Source organism: Echinococcus granulosus (genome assembly GCF_000524195.1).
Source record: "Echinococcus granulosus chromosome Unknown EG_S00184, whole genome shotgun sequence".
Taxonomy (NCBI): Eukaryota; Metazoa; Platyhelminthes; class Cestoda; order Cyclophyllidea; family Taeniidae; genus Echinococcus; species Echinococcus granulosus.
Window position 1 is genome coordinate 43722 of NW_020170564.1, and position 1228 is coordinate 44949.

At 47.0% G+C, this 1228-nt stretch overlaps 1 protein-coding gene across 1 annotated transcript; it reads right to left on the minus strand. All coding sequences in view use genetic code 11, as the record gives it.

Moving 5' to 3' along the window:
* Positions 1-86: 86 nt before the first annotated feature.
* On the minus strand, positions 87-998 carry EGR_10021 (hypothetical protein; the record flags this gene model as incomplete). Its single annotated transcript, XM_024499270.1, has 1 exon — positions 87-998. The coding sequence occupies one exon, from the start codon at positions 996-998 to the stop codon at positions 87-89; it is 912 nt and encodes a 303-aa protein (XP_024346308.1).
* Between the last annotated feature and the right edge of the window lie 230 nt (positions 999-1228).

The window sequence follows — 1228 nt, forward strand, 5'->3', positions numbered from 1 at the left end:
AGGTTGTGACAGAGGTCTGCCCGAATTGCATTTTTGGTAATGATTTGATGCTCAGATTTGGAAGTGGACTTGTGTCTGGTGTGCTTCTAAGGACGTGGTAAGGCAAGCTTCTTTTGACTTGAACGTACATGGGGAGTAGAATGGAAGGCCATGAGAATGGGTGGCCTCATGCAAGGTGTCTGGACGTGGCTTTGTTTCACAGTAGTTATTGTTGTTAGGTTTGTTGTTGGTTTTGCTATTGTTGCTATTGCTGTTGCTGTTGATGTTGTTGGCAAAGGTGGAAGAGGTGGCAGGTTGATGCAGCACATAGACGTCCATGTCGTTGTGGTTATTACCAACTGTCGTTTCGCTACGTGGTCGCCTTTTGGACGTAGTCGTTGCTTTTCCTGTTGACCGCTGGTTGATGCTCTCTCTTCTTCGATAGTGACAAGTCCTCCTGTGAAATGAGACAATTGACAGATTAGGGAGGAGTGTACTGAGAGAGGACTGATGTCGACGTTGCCAGTTGTGGTGCTTGCCGCCTTTTTTGTTTGGTTTCCTGGATTCCTGTTGATGAGCTTGTAGTTAGGTGATTGGGAGTCAGCTTTACTACTGGTGGCCGTGCTGCATTTAGGGAGGTCGTCAAAGATTGACAGTGCTTTGGTGGCCCCAATGGAGCGTGTCTGGACAGTTGGTTCATCTGCAGCATTGAGACTTGTGATTGGAGGAGGAAATTGGGACAGTTGTCGGGCTTTCGAATGATGGTGATTAGATTGGAAGCAAATGCTTTTTTGCCTCCTGTTTTTTTCCAATGCAGAGCCCTTTGTCAAAGACAACGTTGCCCACACCGTCAGTAATGAGGCAGTGTTTGGAGGAATTCGCCTTGCTTTCAGTCGCACAGTTGAAGTTTTGCGAGCGCAGAAACCCCTGGAGTCTCTCTGGGAGCCGTCGTTGTCATCATTCTCAACTTCGCAAGAGGATCGCCTCAATGAGAACAAAGACGATGGTTGCTTGCTCATGTAATTCTTGCTGCACTTTCTCTCCTTCTGCTTTTTTGGTAGACAGAAACGAAATGTGCCGTAGTCGAGTCTTGAATAAATCTGTGGTTGCCTGCACTCATGGGAAGACCAACTATGGAAATGCAAGCACTGGCATGAGATGGATGATTTGCGGAAAGTGGTTCGTCTATCGTTGTTTGGTGTTCTTGTTTGACTCATCGTTTGACAGGTGGCATTGGTCAAGGTGTTTG